The sequence below is a fragment of the Poromitra crassiceps genome (assembly GCF_964638095.1).
Source record: "Poromitra crassiceps genome assembly, chromosome: 12".
Classification (NCBI taxonomy): domain Eukaryota; kingdom Metazoa; phylum Chordata; class Actinopteri; order Beryciformes; family Melamphaidae; genus Poromitra; species Poromitra crassiceps.
The window spans coordinates 32,193,409-32,212,233 of NC_139632.1; the positions used below are offsets into that span (position 1 = coordinate 32,193,409).

Consider the following 18,825-nt stretch of genomic DNA (forward strand, 5'->3'; position numbering starts at 1 on the left):
TATAATTCTATCCCTCCCTTCTCTTTTCTCCAGAACCTCCTCCATTCTTCAAGGAAGACTTGCAGAGTGTGGAGGCTGAGGAGGGAAACACAGCCTCTCTGTGCTGTGAGCTGTCTAAGTCTGGAGTGTCGGTGCAATGGAAGAAGAACAGGCTGCCACTGAGAGCCAGCAGGAAGTATGAGATGAAGCAAGATGGCTGCCTGCTGCAGCTCCTCATCAAGCAGCTCAAACCTGAAGACAGAGGCACCTACTCGTGTGAAACGGGAAGTGCAGAGTCCACTGCAACTGTGTCAGTGAAAGGTGTGTGTATTTGGATGCATGCATGGCAAATTTGATTGTATCAGACACTTCAGATATTGTTAGCAATTTCTCGTTAATGTGATTGTCTGAACTTCCTGGAACTCCTTACATTGCTTAAAGCAGCTACAAGCAAGATTTTCGATTGTTATTAACACATTGAATGCCAGCCATGTTTTCATTCCTGTAGGTAAGTTGTGCCAGGGGTGTTTTTGACGATTCTGGCTCATTTTAGAACAGCCGAGGATTCTTTTCTGTTAAGAATTCATGAACACCAATCATCTAAAAATAACTACGGTAATAGAATGTGTGCTTTCTCTGTCTAAAAGAGTTAGTTTGCAGAGTTAGTAGTTATGTAGATATTAGCCGTTGAGTACAGCATGGTTTCAGCGTCTGGAAATTTATTCAGAGATAAATGGCTTTTTGTGAAACAGTCACTTTAACCATTCATTTTTGGCATCAGTAAGACCGTCAGACATTCTAAACAATAGTTTTGAACAGTAATTTCCTCCATAACAACAGGAAACACCCCTCTCATTCAAACTCCTCCCTCCGTGTGTCTTCTCCTCCTTCCTCCTAACAGCGGGCGTGTCAGAAGCGCGTTGTGCTGCCTGCCTGTCTGTCTGCGTGCCTGCCTGCCTGCTTGCCTGCGTGCGGGGACGAGTCTGAAATGGATTACTGTAAAATCGCCAAGCCATTTCCTTGAATGGCTTGCTCCCGCGGTGTGTGTGTGTGTGTGTGTGTGTGTGTGTGTGTGTGTGTGTGTGTGTGTGTGTGTGTGTGTGTGTGTGTGTGTGTTCGCGCGTTGCTCCGCGGCTCTGGGGGGGAGGGGATCTCTGTCCGTTCTGTGTGTGTGTCTCCGGGCTCCTGACTGTAAAATCGCCAAGCCATTTCCGCGGGAGGCGGCTGCTTTTGGTGTACGGGTCCCGTGGCTGTGGCTTCTCTCTGTATCTGTCGCCACTTAGTGGTCGGTAAAATAGATTACACACATGCTCTTGCTCCTATAGTTATCTCGAAGATGTAAAAGGGGTTGATTGATGTCCCACCGTCAAAAAAACATGTAAGACGAGTTAGGTCGTCCTTGGCACTTAAGCGCTGGATTATGTAAGACGAGTTAGGTCGTCTCTGGCACTTAATGTGTTAAAGAGTCTAAATGTAATATTGATGCATCACATCTTACCTATAATAGTAGCTGAGACCAAAGCCGTGTGAATCAGAGATTTCTCTCTTGATGATTATAGAGTCTGTGTCTGTCTACCGGCGGCCGGATAAACCCAGAAGTGAAACGAAACGGTTTACGGCAGCTGACTGCCTTCAACCGTTTCGCTCTGCCTAGCAACAGACCATAGACACGGAGATCGCCATGCAGGGGCTTGCTACTATCGCGAACATCTCTTGTTATATATATATATTTTTATATATATATTTTATTTAGCAATTAAAAAAATTTAGAACACAGAAAAACAAACCAAAAACAAACAAACAAACAAACTCAGATACAGTAAAAGAAAAGAAAAGAAAAGAAAGAAAAAACATACATACACTAGTGCCACCAGTTACATACAGCTTGTAAATATATATAAATTATGCTTGTAAATATATATACATATATAAATGAGTGGGATCCCGTCTACCGGCGGGAGGAAGACCGGCCGGGCGAGTCACCCATCACCCCTAACCTCGTCAAGGTAGGCCAGAAATGGGTCCCAAATAGTTTGAAATCTCCCAGGTGAGTTGGTCCTCAAGAACCTGAGTTTCTCCATTCGTATAACGGAGATCATGTCCGCCAACCACAACTGAAAACAGGGTGGAGTGGGGGACTTCCATTTCTGCAGAATGAGTTTCTTGGCAACAATTGTCCCCTGTGACAGAGACTGCTGCACAGCTGTAGGGAAGTTCAGAGAGGACTCCGAGCAGCCGAAGATGGCGAGTTCTGCCTCCGGCTGAAGGGTTATTTTGTAGGCCTTAGAGTAACAATCAAATATTTTGGCCCAAAATCCGGTCAGTAAAGGGCAGGACCAGAAGGCATGAGACAGAGTGCCCTCCGACAATCTCTCGTTATATTCTAACAGTTTGTTTGGAAGTTATTTTGTTATTTTGTGGTTATGGCCGAAGTGGTTGCCGCAAACCGTTTCATTTCACTTCCTGATCTGCCCCGGCCGCAGACAGACTAATCGTCAAGACAACACTGGCCGATTCACTCAGGGTTCAAGCGAGACTACTCGGCGTTGGTCTCATCTACTATTAGAGGTAAGATGTGATGCATCAATATCAAATTTAGACTGTTTAATAACAATCGAAAATCTTGCTTGTAGCTGCTTTAATGTAGGATTTCCCAACCACCCAGTGCATAAGTAGGTTAATACAAACTATAATAGTTCCAGGTCTTATTTGGTCCATGTCAAGTAATGTATCAAACACGGTTTCAGTTACACAAGAAACCCTACCTTGTCCCTCTCTCCCCATCTGTCTCAGAGCTCCCTGCGTTCTTCAAGGAAGACTTGCAGAGTGTGGAGGCTGAGGAGGGAAACACAGCCTCTCTGTGCTGTGAGCTGTCTAAGTCTGGAGTGTCGGTGCAATGGAAGAAGAACAGGCTGCCACTGAGAGCCAGCAGGAAGTATGAGATGAAGCAAGATGGCTGCCTGCTGCAGCTCCTCATCAAGGAGCTCAAACCTGAGGACAGAGGCAGCTACTCGTGTCAAGCAGGAAGTGCAGCGACCTCTGCAACTGTGTCAGTGAAAGGTGTGTGCATGTGGATCTTTTCATGGCAAATATTACTATCAGGACAATTAAGATGGTTAGCAAGCTTACAATCACAGAAAGCTATACCAAAGTCATTCTCAGATAGAGACCATCTTGCGATGGGACCATACCCATCTTCCAACTCGCCCTTCATTGTGATCTTAACTTAACAACTACACATCTGTCAAGTTTGGTGACTGCATCTTTCATGGTTGTTACGCTATCGCGTTGACAAAATCTGTCTACGGACAGAAAACATAAACACCGACAAAGTACTGAAAACCGCCTCTGTGGTAGATCCCGCTACAATAGGTGTCTCCAGGACCACACACACACACGCACGCACACACGCACACACACACTCACACACGCTCACAAGGTGAAAACAATGCCAGCCACACAACAAACGGCTGGTAAATATTTTCCTGTGATTGTCTGAACTTTCTGGAACTCATTGTATTGTCGAATGTAGCAAACTCCACCCGCCCAGTATGCAAGTAAGCCTAAACAAACCATAAACAAATATTCCCAAACCATATTTGGCCATCATCTGGTAATGTCTTAAACACTGTTTCTGTTGCATTAAAGAAATCAACCTTTGTACCTTCCTCCCCATCTGTCTCAGAGCTCCCTCCATTCTTCCAGGAAGACTTGCAGAGTGTGGAGGCTGAGGAGGGAAACACAGCCTCTCTGTGCTGTGAGCTGTCTAAGTCTGGAGTGTCGGTGCAATGGAAGAAGAACAGGCTGCCACTGAGAGCCAGCAGGAAGTATGAGATGAAGCAAGATGGCTGCCTGCTGCAGCTCCTCATCAAGGAGCTCAAACCTGAGGACAGAGGCAGCTACTCGTGTCAGGCTGGAGGTGCAGAGTCCACTGCAACTGTGTCAGTGAAAGGTGTGTGCTACATACAGTATGTTTCCTACATGGTGACACACATTGATGCATTATTGTACTGTTCTTTCTCCAGTCCAACTTCCAACACTCATCAATCACACAACAAAATGCCAACAAAATAATGATTCTTATTATCTTGCCTAGCACTAGGATCAGCACTGGAACCAGTTCTACCTAAGGCAGAGCCTCCCAAGATATTGCCTCATGCAAAGGGAACTGTTGCAAAACCCACTGCTGCTCCAGAGAGGGACACGTCTGCTCTCCCAGAGGCCCAACCTGCTCCTCCAGAGCCCAAGAGACGGGGTACGACACAAACAGCCATTACAGAGTCAGAAGAAGACCTGGAGCCGAAACAAGCAATAAAGACAGTTCTTAGAGACATTAAAGAAGACCAACGAGGAATCCATCCAGCCAGGTCTATGGAGAAAGACATTGATGCTGCAGATAAAGTGAAACAGCCAGAGAGGAATACGGAGGAAGAGAATGATGTTGGCAAGCAAGTTCCAAGTTCCAAGTTGAAACTGACAGCACGGGCTCTGGAGAAGGAGAATGAAGTTGACCAAAATGGGAGACAAACAGCAAGGCAGTCAGATAAATCAGTTGGAGTTGATCATGAGGTGAAACAGGCAGAAAGGCCTCGAGAGGAGTCACAAAAGTGGAAACTGCCATCAAGTTCTGTCGAGAAGGAGGTTGAAGTTGACCAGAAATCAAAGCAACCAGACATTGGCAAGAAGGTGAGCCAGCCAAAAACACTGCTGCAGAGGGATGGTGAGCTTGAACAACAGGTCAGAAAGCCTGTGGAACCACCAGTGAGGTCTATAGGGAAAGAAACAATGAAGGAGCAAGAGGTGAAGTATGTCGTCAAGGAACGTGAAATAGACAAGACAGAAGAAGAGCCTTTGAAACCACCCGTAAGAACTAAAGGAAGGGTTACAGAGGGAAAGCAACCACTGAATTATATCCAAAAGGAAACTGGGGGGAAACAATCGTTGGAGGCCATGGTTATTGATGCTGAACACCAGGATGAGAAGGAGCACGTGAAACAGCAACACATATCCATAGAGAAGGAGAGAGAGAAAAAGCCAGTGCCTTCACTAGATCAGCTGGACAAACAGTCAGTAGAACAGCCAGAAAATCTGACAGAAAGAGATGCTGAATTTACCCCACCAAAGCCACCTGCGAGGACAAAAGGTAAGGCAAAGGGTGCAATGGAGACACAGTTATCACGGGACACTGAGACAGATCAAGATGAGAAGCAGCCGGCAAGATCTGTGATGAAAAAGACTGAGGTAGATCAGCCAACGAAACAGTCAGTAAAGACTGTGGAAATACGGCTTGAAGAAAAAGAAAAAAGAGAGAGGAAACAGCCATTATCAGCTGAGACAATCAACCAGCCTGTGAAGGCTACAGAGGATGAAGCGGAGGCTAAACGGCTTGTGAAGGCTACAGAGGATGAAGCGGAGGCTAAACGGCTTGTCAAACTGCCAGTAAAACCCTTGAGAAAAGAAACTGAATCGGACCAGGAGACAAAACAGGTCGTCGAGTCAATGGGGAAGGCGAATGAACAACCAAAGGTGACAGAAGACATTCCTCTTCTCTACATCTCTGAAGACGAAACCTTCTCTGAGGCTCTGACTGAGCCCCTAGGCCCGTCTGTTGGTGCACCAACTCAACTCTGCGCTCCTCCTATGGTCCTCCAGAAGGCACAGCCAGCCATGGAAGCTGCACCCGACATAGGCATGAGCATTGAGGATGAACCAGAGTTGCAGGAGGCCGCCATCAAGATCCAGGCCGCCTTCAAGGGCTTCAAAACCCGCAGAGACATGCGACCGGTCTTCAAAGAGGTGTTTAAGAACCAGAGTGCAGATCTTCACAGTAACATCACTCTGGAGTGTCTTGTAGAAGGGAAACCCAGCAAAGTGCGCTGGCTGAAAGACGGAAAGCAAATAACTGGTGACAAGCGGCGCCGTATCGAGACTTCCGAGAACAGGGTTTGCGCACTGGTGGTCACCGACCTGACCACCAAGGACAGCGGCATCTATACATGCGAAGTGCTCAACAAGTTTGGTGTGAGCTCCTATAATGGAAACATCATAGTAGTACAGCCACAGCAGACTGCTCCAACAGCCCCGAAGCCACTACACCCACCCCTCGCAGCCATAACGCCTCTGCAACCAGCCCCACTGCAGCCTGAGGCCCAGGACCAGACACAGGCCCAGGACAACACCCAGGCCCAGGACAAGACCCAGGCCCAGATGCTGCACCAGACTCAGGCCCAAGTATCCACGTCAGGGAATGAGGCCATGGGCTATGTGGAGACTGTGAGTGTGTCTCTGTGGGACGCCTACAACCTGACAGAGCAGGACACACAGATGAGCTTGCAGGAGAGGAGGAGAGCTTCGCTCATCGCTGCCAGCTCCAGTAAGTCACATTCATACACTAATAATAACAACAACACAACAGGATATGATTTGTTTTTGCAATCATTGTCATTATTAACCCCCTGCTTTCAACAGTGTCCAGTCCCTCTGACTATGACACAGCCCCAGATATCCTAGAACCTGTTGAGATCAGCCCAAAAGCACCCAGGTCAGATGTTAGAAGAATGTTTTTCTGGGCCTATTAAATTCCAGTGTTAGTCTTGTGTCTTGTGCTCATAGAGCATATCTAAAATGTGCATTCTTATTGTCACAGGGAAGTTCCAAAACCTATGGACCAAGGGCCTCCACAGGACGATAAAGAGCAGGTAGCTGCCCCACAACCGCCGAAGAAACTTTTGAAGGTTAAAGGTAAGCAGCTATTATTGTTTCCTTCTGATTAAGTTGTTTTTAACCAATTATCACTTCTCTCTACTACTTTTATCTCAGTTTCCTAACAGGTAGAGTCATCTTGCTCTCTGTTTTACAGGGGCTTATGAAGGTAGAATGAAGACCCCATCTCCTAAGCATCATCGTGCCCACACACCATTAGCCGGTAGAGCTTCTGGATCTGAGTCGGATGGAGAAGAGGATAAAAGAGAGGTACATTATTTTGTTCTGTCCTGTCCTGTTTGTATGCATGTACAGTACTTGTGTGTTTATGGGCTTGTTTTGTCTTCTGTAAATATGAATTAAATACATTTGATTCAATTATGACACAATCTGACAAAGTAAATCTCAAACTTTGTATATATATGACTTAAATTATGTAATATATTATTTTGTTTTGTTTTATTTTTATTCCCTCAGACATTTGAGATGTATGTGGCCAGAGCTGACTGCAGTCCTAACAGTGGTAACAAGGAGAGTTTTGTTCTGAAGGAGGGCCAGTATGTAGAGCTCCTGGACTCTGTCCATCCTGACAAATGGTTGGTTAGGACCAAACCCACCAAAAGCAACCCTGCGCGACAGGGTTGGGTCTGTCCAGCTTACCTGGAGAAGAGGAGAAAGGTAGAGTGCACAAATCAAAGTTCAGATGTCACTTCCAATATTCAGTAAATATAACACATGCTGAAACAATCATCCCATTTGAATAGCTGAGCTGTAAACAGAGGGATGTAACATATACCAAAATATCACGCTATTTCACTGTATTCATCCCCCCCCCCCCATTTAATTAAATGTGCCATGCCTATAGAGAGGCAAAGTGAACGTCACTTCCTGCTTCAACACTGTACCAGAGATTTTCATCCGCCATTTATTTTCCCATAGACATTTCTTAAAAGGCTTATAAAAAGAGTTTTACTGGTTCAAACCAAACTGTTCAGCTAATGCTATATGATTGATTGATTGATTGATTTTCTTTATTTAAGTGTCATGCTTCGAATGAAGCCCAGCCCACATGGGCTTACAGGACACTTTTACTGTTCATCATTTAAACAAACAATGATCAAAACATAAAACCAACAGAAACACCCAAAATACATACAGTAAAGTTGTACAGCATGAAAACCACCACCTGAACCTACTTAAAGAGCTGTGCTTGCCTTCTATTCCAGGCCCTAGAGATAAAGTTAGCAGTCTTAAATACCTCAGTCTTAAACAACCACTTTAATTGGGAGAGACCATAGAACATTTAACTCAGACCAAAACATAAAAAAAATATTTTCTTCAAACCCGCATTTTTTTACGTTTTGGTCCAAGTGAAATGTTATGCGATCTCTCCTGTTTCTAAATATATCTGTAGTACCGTTTGGTTTGAACCAGTAAAACTCTTTTTATAAGCATTTTAGGAAATGTCTATGGGAAAATAAATGGCGGATGAAAATCTCTGGTACAGTGCTGAAGCAGGAAGTGACGTTCCACTTTGGCTCTCTATTGCGCAACATATCGTGGCTATTACAGTGGAAGCTTACGGTATGATAATGGTGGTTGCTTGATATGGCGTTCTACCTTTAAAGGGTTTATCATTACATCCGTTACATATCTTTATATGGCGTTCTACCTTTAAAGGGTTTATCATTACATCCGTTACATATTGTTACATCCCTACAACAGAGAGATCAAATGAATCTCAATGATTCAAAAGACATTGAATCATGAAGTGTAATGCCTCTGATGACTGTGGTTTTGACCAGGAGATCTTTCCACCAATGAGAGCACCTCAAGTGGAGCTTGATGGAATAGGATCAACAGGAGAAGAGTACAGGAGAACTCTGAGGTCAGTCATTCTGCCATTATATAACAGGGTTGAAGGTCACTGGGCACGAGTGTTTTAGAGACAATTGGTGTTTATACTACTGTATATCTATCTACCTATCTTATCATGATCATGATCATCATCATCATCTTATATTCAGGTTTGCACTGAGCTGCAGGGCTATATATGTGTGTGCTCTATTGACAATTCATATTATTATACATGATGTTTTATATGAATATGATATCCCTACTGCATCCCGCCACCGCCCCCGACATAGGTTCTCCCCCTGGTGTCATCCAAAATTTGATTTATATTTGTTCCTTTCTTATTTCCACCATTTTATTGTCTCTTGTACTTGCTAGCTTGCTAGCTTACGTGGCTTTTGTGATGATAGAGAAATGACTGCTTGCTTATTTTACATTTTGGTATTACAACTACAAGTCCCTCAGGAGTACGATAAATAAAAGAATAAATTGCTGTATTATCTCCAGTCTGAATTCAATTCTCGCTGTCTTTAGCCAACTGATCCAAGGTCTGATTGATGGGGAAGAGGAGTTTGTGAAGGAGATGAAGGTGTTTGACTCTCACCACTTGCATCACCTGGAGACAAGCCGTCACGTCCCCATGAATATCTTCAACCACAAAGAGACCATTTTCAGGAACATCAGGGACATTGTGGTCCTACATGAGAGGTAATAGAGTCGTCAGAGAGAGAGAGACGATCCTGTAGTCTGTAGTTTTAACAAGTGAGATAATGTCAAATGTATACATTATGGAGATTTATGCAATCTTCTGTCCATTGTAAATCCTTTTTTGTTTCAATATTTTATTTTCAATTTTTCAGAATGAAACATGAACAAGACAAACGAACAGGCTCAGACACAGGAAAAGAAAACAAACCGAAAAGAAAACATACATCAACATTCAATATTATAAAGTGGTGCTACCATAAGGTGCTTATGTGCTTGTAAGAGATATTGTGTATGGGATCCCACGCCAGGGCTCCATGAGAAACCAGCCAGGCCAGTCACCCCTCGCCCCTCACCTCATCGAGGTCGGCTAGAAACGGGTCCCAGATGGTTGCATTTTTTTAAAGTGAATTGGTCCTCAGGAACCTAAGTCTCTCCATCCGTATAACAGAGGTCATGTCCGTCAACCACAATTGAAAAGGAGGTGAAGAGGGTGATTTCCATTCCTTCAGAACAACAGTTGTCCCCTGTGTCAGACTGTTGCACAGCTGTAGGGAGGTTCAGAGAGGCCTCCGAGCATCTGAAGTAGGCGAGTTCTGCCTCCGGCTGAAGGACATTGTACATCTATTCATGCTGATTCTAATGACTGTATCACCATCTTCCCAGGTCCATCCTCCCCAGTCTGAGCGAGTGTGCCACAGACGATGATGTGGCAATGCATCTGATCAAGCACACTGAGGACTTTGAGAAGTATCTTCACTACATGGTGGGACAAACTCAAGCAGAGGCCTGCGTCGCCGACAAGGCTATTCAACAGTATTTCAAAGTATTCAAAAACTCTGTTGGGATTGAACATGAACATTGTGGAAATGAAGGTACTGAATAGCAGCATTGTCACAGTGATCTAATGTTCGGTGTTGCCATTTAGGAATCCATTGAATGTGGTCACCTGGAGGCTCCAGTCATGGATGTCCTCACTTTCCTCCAGAGACCAGTGGAGAGGATTCAGATGTACCAGGCATTACTTAAGGTCAGCATGCAAATTTTACAAATGTTATTATATTGTAATTGATGAGTTTGAAACCGTTATCACTCATTTCAAAGTGGTTGACAAAAGAATTAAAAAATCTGGATATGCTCTGATGCATTTTGTTACAATTCCTATAGCCTATTGAAGATTTCTTTATCCATCACACAGGAATATTGTAGAGAAGTAGGAATGTATATTCCATCTGTTATCTAGGAACTGAAGCGTGTGTTACTGTTGCTCTCATTGTAAGCTGAAGCTCTGTCAAAAGGAGCCAGCTAAATGCCTGAATGATACTGGTCAATGTTATTGGCAGGAGTTAATCAAGAACAAAGCTAAGAGTGGGCAGAGCTGCTGTCTGTTGGAGGATGCCTTCTCCATGGTCTCCTGCCTTCCCTGGAGGTCTGACAACATGCACCAGGTGTCCCTCATCGAGAACTACCCAGCCCCTCTGACGGCGCTGGGCGAGCCCGTCCGACAGGTAATGACAAAGGACTGACGTATTCATTTCCACTTTAAGCACTGGGGCAGTGTCACTCTGATGATTAAAACCTGCAAACCAAAATGCTTCTTTGTCCGGCTTATTATTGTCACAATATATTGTAAATAGGCTTATCTGGTGTAGGTTTCAACAACTGACTCTTCTTTGAGTCTTCGAGGTCATAGCAACATTTGAGCTTCCGTTCTCATTATTATGTCTTTATTTGTCTTTTCCCTTGCAGGGTGTCTTCACGGTGTGGGAGGAATCTCCAGAAATCAAGACAGCCTCTAGAGGGCACCAGAGACAGGTCTTTCTCTTCAAGGACTGTATTGTCCTGTGCAAGTTGAAAAGAGACCCAGGAATGAACACGGACACGTACACCTTCAAGAACAAAATGAAGGTAATGCCTGTGTTCAACTCATCTTACGTATTCTACTTCCCGGGTATCCGGGTATCCGGGTAGTGCAGTGGTAGATTCTACCCGGGTATCCGGGTAGTGCAGTGGTAGATTCTACCCGGGTATCCGGGTAGTGCAGTGGTAGATTCCCTGCCTACCAACACAAGGGTGGCAGGTTCGTTTTCTGCGGATGGGAAGCCTGACTGGCGACTGGAAATCCGCACGTGAATGTCTAGGGTGGAGACTCTGGAGAGGATGTGCCATGGGCGCACTTTTTTTGGCTGTGATCCTTCCACACGCTACGTCCTGCCGGTGAAACACCTCACTGTCAAGTGAAAAGAAGCGGCTGGCGACAGTACATGTATCGGGGGGAAGGAATGAAAAAGTTACAAGTATTCTACTTTCCTCTGTAAATAAACGCTAAAAACAAACTCATATCAGTACCACCATTGGTCACTTGTGGTGACCGTTACTTCAAGACATTCTCACTTGGTTTCTCATCTGTCTCCCTCTCTTTGACCATCCACTCTCCCTCTCACTCCTCTTCCGCCCTCTGCTGGCCAGCTGAATGATGTGGAGGTGAAGGAGTCTGTGGGTGGAGATGAGAAGTGCTGGGGCTTGTGGCACGAGCACAGGGGCTCAGTGAGGAGGTACAGCCTGCAGGGACGCTCCACTCTGCTCAAACTGTCCTGGCTCAAAGAGCTGAAGGAGCTGCAGCAGCGCTCCAGCTTGTCCACCAACAGTAAGTCTCTATGTTTCTGTCGCAGTGCTGACATGAGTATGATGAGGGAAATAAATACCACCAACTTTTGGCTGCAGACCGGGCTGCCAGGTTGTCAGTTGTCATTGTCACTTTGGCAGATAAATAATAATCAATATTTTCTTATCTACTCTGGCAGCTGAGGGAACCCACCAGCCGTTGACATTTTAGTTTCTTGCCAGAATATACAGCAAAAGTGTTTTGTTTAACATGTTCATCATTATGCTCTGTTTTGTCTGTGTTTGTCAACAGGTCCAACAGTCTTTGAGTCACTTCTGTCTGACTGCACCACAAAGATAGGACAGACAATCAAACTGACGTGCAAGGTCTCAGGAGCGCCCAAACCAGTAGTCAGCTGGCTCAAAGGTATCAATAAAGACTTATATTGTACTGGTTTTCTTCTATGTTGGAGACACACTGTACTGTTAAGTTACAGGGTAGTGTTTTATAGCAAACTGCATTTTGTTCCACTTTATTTGATCCAGGATAGTTTGGCTGAGCATGCATGCCTCTGCTTGCTCATTCAAACAGTAAACACTTTCATCAACATTTGGTTTGGTGATGCTCATATTTTCTTACTTATACTGTCTTAATATATGTCCACTCCTCAGATGGTCTTCCTCTGGAGGATGACCCTCACCACATCATCACAGTGGACCGGTCAGGCACCTGCAGTCTCATCCTGGACGGACTCACTGCAGAAGACTCTGGACAGTATGTGTGTTATGCTGCCAGCTCCATGGGCAGTGCCAGCACACTGGCCAAGGTGGTAGTGGAGGGTGAGTCCGTGGGCCAGAGGACTCCTGAGAGTCTTGTCTTACTCTGTAGCTGTAGGTGCATGTGAGTGCTGAGGAACACATGATAGTTATGGCACTATTGGTACTACAGTATTACTAACACACGTTTTAAAATCAACACTGCTTTTTGCCAGTCTAAGCTTTCCCAAAGTGTAAGGGCACAGACGGTAATACATTTGTTTCCGCTCTCCAGCTCCACCCAGGTTTGTGAGTCGGCTGGAGAGTGCCTGTCTGATGGAAGGAGAGGATATCCAGTTCATCTGCTCCACGCTCACTGCTCCTTTACCGCGAATCAGGTACAGAAGCACAGACCAGATGTAACAACAGGCGTTATTATAGGATTTTCGTTGGTCACTATGTGCGTCAAACGTGTTCGTCTTTGGGTCTGGCAGGTGGTTGAAAGACGGCAGAGAGTTGAATGACCAGCAGAAATATGATATACTGAACGACACCCGGAGTGGAATCTTATCTCTGATGATACTCAATCCAACAGAGGCAGATATTGGACTGTATGAGTGTGAGGTACGAAACTCAGATCTACCCTGTCAATCAATACATTTTCAATCAATTTTATATTCATATAGCGCCAATTAAATCACAAGAAGAGTTATATCAAGGTGGTTCACCTATAATCATGTATGAAGATAATCAAAGGTAATTTTCTTGTAATATTTTCATGAAATATTTTGTTCTGTTGAAGCTTTGGAATGAGTTGGGCTGTGTCAAGTGCAAGGCAGGGCTGTGCCCTGCCTACGTGCCACCAATTGACATTGAGACTGACCAACCGCAGGACTTGTCTCCCAAAGGTAGGACAGCCTCACCTACTCAAGGTAAATATCCTACTGGGAGGATGGAAAGCCATGGGTGGTTCCTATGGATGCTCCACACTTGAAGTTAGTTTAGCGTCTTTTGAGGAGGGCACCTGCCATGGTCATGGTTCAGTTTGACTTCAGTCCACTTCACTTTCAATCCCCTCATTCACCCTTTACATTACATGTATATCACAACACTTTGCAACTATTCACCTCAAGTTCCACCTTCAACCATTGTCATTCTTCATTATTTCAAGTTTGTGGTGTCCCATTTTAAGATTGTACTCACTTCTCCATTTTACACACACTCACAGCATCACTTCCAACCAGTACCTCCAACTACTGCACCGTTCAACATAGACACCATACTGTAGTTCCCAACATCCATATCCATGAAAAGACATTGATACATTTATTGTATTGAATGTTTTTGTGTTTTTCATCATGTCTCCAATTTCCACAGACGGGTTGGATTGAATGGACAAAGTTCGTTTTCTCCATTAAATTGATCTTGGTGATCCAAAAGTCAGTCAAAACAGTAAGGTGCAATAACTGCCAGTGATTGAGAAATAAATACAATATCTATTTCTAAACACACGATACATTACACAGTGGTTTGCTATATAAAAGCATTAGCAAAAACTCATCAATCTCACAGTCACATAGGAAATGAGTAATAATGAGACAATATAGATCAGATCACAAGTTTGAACAACTTGTGATACTGTAAGTTTAGCAGTCTACTGTAAAGGTCGTCTCTTTCACATATTATGATCTCCTTTTTCTTTGGCTTTTGGACACCAGTCGAGCATTTATTCCATCCATTGTCTTTAACCTGTTTTTCATCTTACTTCCCTTCAGTCCCAAAGCAGGAGGTTCCTCACATGGAGCTTTCCATGTAAGTCATCATTGTCACGATAACACATAACCTCTCCACATGCATTGATCCCCTTTTTGTCTCCTGCCAACGCATGCTTCAATAACTCTTCACTCCCACCAACACGAGAGGGTCATGTGCTGCCCCGTGACCCCCTGTGGGAATGTCCCGTTGATGTGGTGGGTTAGTGGGGTTACCCCCTCAAGTCTCCAGGTAAGACATGCGTTATCTCTGTCCTTGGTCTGTAAAGGTACTGTACTATCTCAGCTTTTCCTTTCCTTGTTAAACCTTTGGTCAGGCAGTATTGTATAACATTACGGTTCAAGGCAAAATTAAAATTAATTTAACTACATTTCAAAAAAGGAACATTGACATTGTGTCTGAGTGGCGTTTTGCTTTTCCTAGATGCAGACTCAGAGGGCTGGTCCACTGCCCTGGTGAAGAAATGGTTACAGACAGACATCAGCCCCACCTCTATTGCTAAGATGCTCTTCTCTCCTGGATACCCTGAACAGTGAGTTCAACACATGTTGGGATTCCACCAAAACTGTTGCATGATGGACATTGAAGGAAATGTGGCATCGAAGGAAATTGACAGACAGACATAAGCCAAATCCTGATAAATAAATAAAATGTTTTATTGTCTGATGGGAAAAGCTTTGATCTAAACAGCCATTTCGCAAGGTATCGTGTGTTACTGGGAGATCCTCTTTAGTTGGTAAATCAAAACTGTATGATAAAATAGTGATTTTTGGAATCCACTAGCTAGTGTGGCCAATGCCAATCCCTGCCCTTATCAATATATATTTATTTATTTATATATATTTTAAATCTTTTTCATGATCATCTTTCTCTCCAGAACTGAATGTATCCCTGAGGAGGCAGGTGCTGCCACTGCATCCACAGGGCAGGTGCTGCAGGCGCCTCTGTATTACCCAGAGGAAGAGGAGGAAGAGCTCTACATCTCAGAGTCCATGCAGGACATTCCAGACGGTATTCTTCTCACAAAGACACACTACTACTGACCACTAACATACTCCAAATGGTCACTAAGTGATCTCATTTCCTATCCAGCTCCTCCCTCCATCCAGGTGCCCCCTGAGGACCTGTGTGTCGAGCCTGGCCAATCAGCTACCTTCACTGCCATCATCACAGGACGGCCCACCCCTCAGATACAGTGGTACAAGGTAGCAGCTCTGTACATCAAATAGACTCAGTGTTAAAGGAGAACTTCAATGAAAAACAATTCTGATTTATTTTGGACATGATCTGACTCACACATCTCAGAAACCTGTCAACAGTTTTGCAGGCATTAATTGACAGTTATTGAGAGTTGATTTAATGTGTGAGATCATGTCCAAAATAAATTGGCATTGTTTTTTTCTGTGAAGTTCTCCTTTACGCCTTGTTGTTAGCCTTATTAAAACAATACTCTTTCTTCTATGATTGGAGGATGGGGAAGAACTTTGTGCCAATGAGAATGTGGAGATAGTTCAGCATGGCGCCCGCTGCTCAGTGACCATAGTGTGCCCCGAGGGTGAGGACAGTGGCATCTACACCTGCTTCTCCTACAGCCACTCCGGACGTGCCTCGTGCCAGGCTCAGCTCACAGTGGAGGAAGGTGAGACATCATCATATCTTCAAGAATCAAGTCAAGTCAAGTCAACTTTATTTATATAGCACATTTACAAACAGCAGCAGCTGAACCAAAGTGCTTCACAGGTAAAAGAGGTAAAGTGCAGGAATATTAAGTAAAAAATGCAACACAGTACAGGATATGATAGAGATTAAAAGGAGAGAAAAGAGAGAAGAAGATAAAAGGAGTAAGAACAATAAAATAATTAAAACAATAAAACAATAGAAGCCGGGACTTGACGATGGTTAGGTGGAGGGGAAGGCCAGGGAGAACAGGTGGGTTTTGAGGAGGGATTTAAAATCACTTGATTTAAATAGCACTTTTCTAAAAATGCTTTACATACCAGCATAATATCAAACAAGATGATACCGAGTGGATAAAGATGTTTAAAAGAATATATTTGAAAAAAGAAGGTTAAAGACATTTTAAAATCTTAAAGAATATAGGATAAAGATGTTTACAACATTTTTGAACTCGTTGTTATGCCCGAGTGGAGCAAACAACAATATGAAATTAAGTCTGCAAATTCTCTGAACGCTTTTAAGAACCTTCTGAAAAAATACTTGCTGAGTAAGCTAGAGTAGCGTGCTGCTGAGCCTTTTGTTGAAATGGTTTTTGAACTTGTGTTGATTGTATCTCTTTTTATTCTTGATTGGTCTGTATTGTTTATTTGATGTCGTGTGTTACTGTATGTCCTGTCTTCTAAGACCAGGGACCATGTTGGAAATAAGTGTTCACACTTTCACATGTTTATCCCTTATATCCATAATCAAATCAATCAATCAATCAATGGCAATAATAATAAGACGGGGGGGCAGCACTCACACTTTGAAACCCCCTGTGATAGGCTGATAGGTAGTTATTCACAACGTTTGAATCCCACTGTGATAGGCTCCACTCAGCACTCCCAGTTGAAAACAAGCTATCCGACCTGCCAGTGTTATGAGAATGGGATAGGAAGACTCAATGATGTCAATCTAGGTGGTTGACATGTTTCATGCACATGGACCATACTTTGTTTCTCTGTAGGTCCACTGGAGTGTCAGGAGAGAGAGGTGGAGCTGGGGAAGAGGAGGAAGCTATTCTCTGTCTATGATGTCCATGAGGAAATTGGAAGGTGAACCTGTTGATCATATGAACATAGACCTCGCTGGCCATTATCTCTGCTGAGATTTGACATGACCTCCACCGTCTGTCTGTGTTTTTAGGGGGACGTTTGGGGTCGTGAAGCGTGTGGTCCACAGGAGGACTGGTGAAGGCTTTGCTGCCAAGTTTCTTCCTCTGAAGAGCAGCACCAGGACCAGGGCCTTCCAGGAGAGGGACTTGCTGTCCCGCCTAGCTCACCCCAGGGTGGCCTGTCTGCTGGACTTCTTCTGCACCAGACGCACTCTGGTCCTGGTCACAGAAGTGTATCCTCATCACACGTTCACTCGTTTTTTTCCCTCATACCGAATTTAGCGATCTGTTTGACACAATACAGCACTTGGCCAATATGAGATTGATCTTTGTTCAATTAAGAATTCCATAACACAATTTCTAGCTGCTGCTCTCATGGTCTTCTGGAGCACTTACTGCTGAAGGGATCTGTCAGTGAGAGAGAGGTACAGTATATATATATTGAAGTTATATTATTAAATTATATTTTTGTCTTGTGACTCGATGTGTGATTCTTGACTCATATCCTGTATTTTCATTTCAGGTTCAATTGTACATCCAGCAGATCCTGGAGGGAGTTGGTCACATTCACAGCATGAACATCTTGCATCTGGACATCAAAGTAAAGTTCTGGGCCTCTTCCACATTCTGTCATTGACTGCAGCAGTATTGCTTTTTTAACATGCATTTCTTCATGTCGTGTTCATGGATCATCTGTGCAGCCTGAGAACATCCTGATGGTGTATCCTCCAAGAGATGACATCAAGATCTGTGACTTTGGCTTCTGCCAGGAAATAGACACATCCAGACACCAGTACAGCACGTTTGGCACACCGGAGTTTGTTGCCCCTGAGATTGTTCACCTAGAACCAGTCACTATCGCCACTGATATTTGGTGAGTTGAACTCATCTGGCTCACTGTACATTGCAGACCTGGGTCAGATAGTATTTGCTTGCAAATTCATTTTGTGATTTCTTTTTAGGCACCATATAAACAGGTTAAACGGATAATTTCCATCTATTTCATTCAGATCGCCATTTAATTAAGCCATATTCCATTGTAAACTGGAAAGCAAAAATGAGATGATCGGACATTACAGAAATATCTTTGTCCTTTCTGTCAGGTCTATTGGTGTTATGGCATATCTATGGTAAGTATCACTGTGCTTTTGATAATAGCCACCCTCAGAATCAGCAATAGTATATGAAAAAGCTGTGAATTGGACTCAATAAGCTTCTGTTGACGATTTACACCCTACTGTGTCTTGGCAGTCTGATGTGCCGGTGCCCGTTTGTGGGTGAGACGGACCGTGCGACACTGCTGCGGGTTGGGGAGGCCACCCTGACCTGGGATGCCCCTGATGTCATGTACAGGAGCCCTGAAGCCCAGAACTTCCTCCGCCTGGTCCTACAGCCAGATCCAGAGTAACAAACCCGTTCCACTATTAGTTAGTTACAGTGTCAATCACCAGTCCAATTATAGCTTATGTGTCTTTTTGCAGCATTGACAAATTCTGTGACAATCAATAATGAGCGAACATTTACTATCCCAAAAATCCAAAAGACACAATAGACAACCGTGAAATTGTTTTGTTTTGTATTTATTCATATTAAGAACAATTAATTGGAGGTATTATTTTCTC

At 44.0% G+C, this 18,825-nt stretch overlaps 1 protein-coding gene across 1 annotated transcript in view; it reads left to right on the forward strand.

Moving 5' to 3' along the window:
• Positions 1–18,825, forward strand: part of obscna (obscurin, cytoskeletal calmodulin and titin-interacting RhoGEF a) — a gene marked incomplete at both ends in the record, with an annotated part of 56,306 nt that overhangs the window by 30,346 nt on the left and 7,135 nt on the right. Inside the window, 31 exons of the mRNA XM_083647341.1 lie at positions 34–300; positions 2,773–3,039; positions 3,665–3,931; positions 4,076–6,352; positions 6,448–6,520; positions 6,626–6,720; positions 6,839–6,951; positions 7,159–7,359; positions 8,487–8,569; positions 9,070–9,243; positions 9,907–10,066; positions 10,169–10,270; positions 10,584–10,748; positions 10,990–11,148; positions 11,710–11,887; positions 12,158–12,271; positions 12,517–12,684; positions 12,896–12,998; positions 13,095–13,224; positions 13,403–13,508; positions 14,797–14,905; positions 15,251–15,384; positions 15,466–15,578; positions 15,844–16,012; positions 17,057–17,144; positions 17,236–17,436; positions 17,568–17,628; positions 17,727–17,804; positions 17,905–18,077; positions 18,307–18,333; positions 18,455–18,607. Of these exons, the coding sequence (XP_083503467.1) occupies positions 34–300; positions 2,773–3,039; positions 3,665–3,931; positions 4,076–6,352; positions 6,448–6,520; positions 6,626–6,720; positions 6,839–6,951; positions 7,159–7,359; positions 8,487–8,569; positions 9,070–9,243; positions 9,907–10,066; positions 10,169–10,270; positions 10,584–10,748; positions 10,990–11,148; positions 11,710–11,887; positions 12,158–12,271; positions 12,517–12,684; positions 12,896–12,998; positions 13,095–13,224; positions 13,403–13,508; positions 14,797–14,905; positions 15,251–15,384; positions 15,466–15,578; positions 15,844–16,012; positions 17,057–17,144; positions 17,236–17,436; positions 17,568–17,628; positions 17,727–17,804; positions 17,905–18,077; positions 18,307–18,333; positions 18,455–18,607 (6,508 nt within the window). The remainder of the gene's footprint in view (positions 1–33; positions 301–2,772; positions 3,040–3,664; positions 3,932–4,075; positions 6,353–6,447; positions 6,521–6,625; positions 6,721–6,838; positions 6,952–7,158; positions 7,360–8,486; positions 8,570–9,069; positions 9,244–9,906; positions 10,067–10,168; positions 10,271–10,583; positions 10,749–10,989; positions 11,149–11,709; positions 11,888–12,157; positions 12,272–12,516; positions 12,685–12,895; positions 12,999–13,094; positions 13,225–13,402; positions 13,509–14,796; positions 14,906–15,250; positions 15,385–15,465; positions 15,579–15,843; positions 16,013–17,056; positions 17,145–17,235; positions 17,437–17,567; positions 17,629–17,726; positions 17,805–17,904; positions 18,078–18,306; positions 18,334–18,454; positions 18,608–18,825) is intronic.